The sequence below is a fragment of the Mesitornis unicolor genome, unplaced genomic scaffold (genome assembly GCF_000695765.1).
Source record: "Mesitornis unicolor isolate BGI_N332 unplaced genomic scaffold, ASM69576v1 scaffold39661, whole genome shotgun sequence".
Lineage (NCBI taxonomy): Eukaryota > Metazoa > Chordata > Aves > Mesitornithiformes > Mesitornithidae > Mesitornis > Mesitornis unicolor.
In genome coordinates this window covers 25237-28044 of record NW_010166505.1, presented here as the reverse complement: position 1 = coordinate 28044, position 2808 = coordinate 25237, and the positions used below count along the sequence as shown (strand labels likewise).

At 46.7% G+C, this 2808-nt stretch overlaps 1 protein-coding gene across 1 annotated transcript in view; it reads left to right on the top strand.

The window, feature by feature from the left end:
* Positions 1–2808, top strand: part of LOC104548852 (runt-related transcription factor 3-like) — a gene marked incomplete at both ends in the record, with an annotated part of 20189 nt that overhangs the window by 144 nt on the left and 17237 nt on the right. Inside the window, 1 exon segment of the mRNA XM_010194981.1 lies at positions 1–17. This exon segment is cut by the window's left edge and continues 14 nt beyond it. Coding sequence (XP_010193283.1) covers positions 1–17 — 17 coding nt within the window.

The following is a 2808-nucleotide window of genomic DNA, read 5'->3' as shown; positions in this document are numbered from 1 at the left end:
GGGGAGAAGCGGCAGGGGTAGGTACCGACCGGAAAATGGTTGTCATGTTTATTTGGCATTTTGGAAAAGAAAAAAAAAAGGAGGAGAAGGAAAAGGAGGGGGAAAAAAGGTTTAATTTTGAATTTTATTTCATTTTAACGGTGTGTTTCTGGAGGGCCGGTGGTTTCGTTGTTAAGGCTTGGGTTTGGCGCTCAAGGAGGGGCTCCCCGGCGCCGAAGTGGTTCCTGAGCGGGCGAGATGCGGGTGGGATGTGGGAGCATCCCCGGCTACCCCCAATCCCGCAGCGGACCGGCGCTGCCCCGCTCCTCCCGGAGCTTTTCCCTTTGCCGCAGTGTCGGGAAAGGAGTGTGCAAGGAGAAAAAAAAATTAAAAATCTCGTTGTAAAGGCAGTCCCAGCCCAAATCCGCCCGAATTTCTCCCATCCGCGGGGTGCGGGTATAACCCCCGCAGGTGGATGCGCTCAGGGGCAGTGGCCCAGCTGGGAGCTCGTTTTTTAAATGGTGAAAAATCAGGTGTTTCAAGTGAAATAATAGCGCAGGGCTTGGCATGGAGGAGATGCAGGGGTGCAGAAAGGCTCCTTTTACTCTGAAGGTGCGGGGGCTTTTTGGGGGAAGGCTTGCTCACTTTTTACCACGTTTGTCGCATGAAAAAGCGGGAGAGAAATTTTACTTTTTTGGCTCTCTCATTGAGCTTTAAATGGATCACGCTGCTGGGTTTTCTTCAAAACAAAGCGTGAAGGAAATCAGGCTGTGCCAACCGAGGAGAAGGGAAATAAATCCCCTGAAAATACCCTTCCCTTCTGCCTGAGCCTCGCAGCCGCGTTGTACCTGAATTTCAGATAACATAAGTAGCATTTCAGCTTTTCATCACCAATAAACGCTGCAATCGAAGCACTTAATCGTTCACTTAAACAACAATAAGAATGCTGTCTTTTAACGGCCATATGGCGGCATTTTCTCAAAGGCTTCGAATATATGTGCACAGTGTCAGATACATTTTGACTTCTCTGCATTAATTAAAAGCAGTGATGTTAGGAATTATTTGCATGTAATAACTGTTTACTTGTTCCTCTTTATGAAACTTGAATAGTTTACATTCTTTCATACATTTCCTCTTTCCTGTTGGCTCCTTCTCCATGTTGCAGTTTCTTTAAAACTCTCCACTTAACTGGTTGCAGGTTGATGGATGGAAAATGTTTTTCTTTTATGAATTAAGCTTTCATTTCTGTAATCAATTATTCTCTTTAGGCTCTTTCTGTTTGGGTTTTTTTTTTTATCCTCTTTATACAAATTTCCAATCTGAACACAGCCCAATCTCAGCTTGACTCTTGAATTTATTATTGACTTCCCTCCTCTGCAGCCCCAAACTCTGAATTAACAGGAGTTTACGGTCTCAGAAAGCTTTAGGGTGAATAATTTCTTTCCTCGGGCAGAGTCCTGGCAAATACTCATTACAGCAGTGGAAACACCTCCACTGCCTCTAACAGGCTTTGGAGCATAACTTGTGCTGATTTGATTAGTAGTATTATTTTTAATGTGTTCTTGTGGGATGAGGCGTTGTAATATTTGCAGAGAAATAACCTCATGGGGTTGCGTGAAGGTGGCACCGTGGGGTTTTCTCTCCATGTGAAGTGTGCGTTCGGTTCCCCGCGTCCGGCCGTGCTTTCCCGGCAAGGGGCTCTTTCAGACCAATTTAGCGTGAAAAATCGTTTCTATTGAATTTTTGTTCTGGGTCTCACGCTTGCTTTTGCTTCATCTCAAAAGCTCCAGTGCTGGTTTTGTTTATTCTGGCAAAAAAAAAACCAACCTGGATTTGCTGCAAAAGCTTTTGTTGGAGCAGAGCTCCGTGTGCGTGGAAACGCCTGTGTAAATCGGATGTGTGGACGTGTGCATCCATAAACCTGCACGCTCTGCCCCGGGAACAGCCCCCAAGCCCTGTAAAACCATAAAGCCAGCAACAGCAAGGTGTGAGGTTTGAAAACACGAGCTGAAATGGTTCAGAATTGGGTATTTTTAGTATTAACGTGTCTGTGGTCACTTCCCAGTGCTGTGAGCTGGGAAGAGCAGGTCCTTTCTGCCCCCTTCCAAAATTACCATCTCCATGTGGAAGACAAAGAGAGAAGGAGCAGTTTCCCCCTATGCTTTGCTCTAAAAAAGAAAATAAAATAATAACAATTTTTTTTTAAATCACCTGGATATTTTTCCATCCCCCAGAGTATCCCCATGGAGCCGTGGGTGCCCCCAAACTCGCCCAGGAGCTGGGATCCAGCCCCAGCAGCGGCTGGGGCTGGGGTGTGGTGGGAATGAGCAGCCTCAAGCCGACTTCCCGAGAAGGCGGGAAATGAGTAAAAATGATGCTGAGTAATAATTGTCATTTTCGATTCATGGGAGGATTTTTGAGAGCTGTTAAAAGACGTAGAAATGGCCCCGGCCGGCTCCACGCTGCAGCCGTCCTCCCTGGAGAGGAATCTGTGGTGAGCAGGGGAGAGGATGGAAATGCAGGGAGGTTATTTCACATGGAGAATAAAATATTAAAAATAATTTTAAAATTAAAAATATTTTCTTAAAAATAAAGCCGAGGAGGAAGCTGCTGGGCTCAGCTCCTCGGGTATGTGGGAAGCTTTTGTGCCTTTGCCTGCTGCAAACCTTGCCTCTCCTCCCGTGAATTCCCGAAATAATTGCTCCTGATGATCCCCATCCCCACGCTCTGGTTCTGTAAACCTTTTTGCCAGTAAATCCCCGGTGTGGATTGGTTTTTCCGTGGCCACGCCAGCGCCCGGGAGCCTCCGTGCTCCAGAGGCTGCGGCCG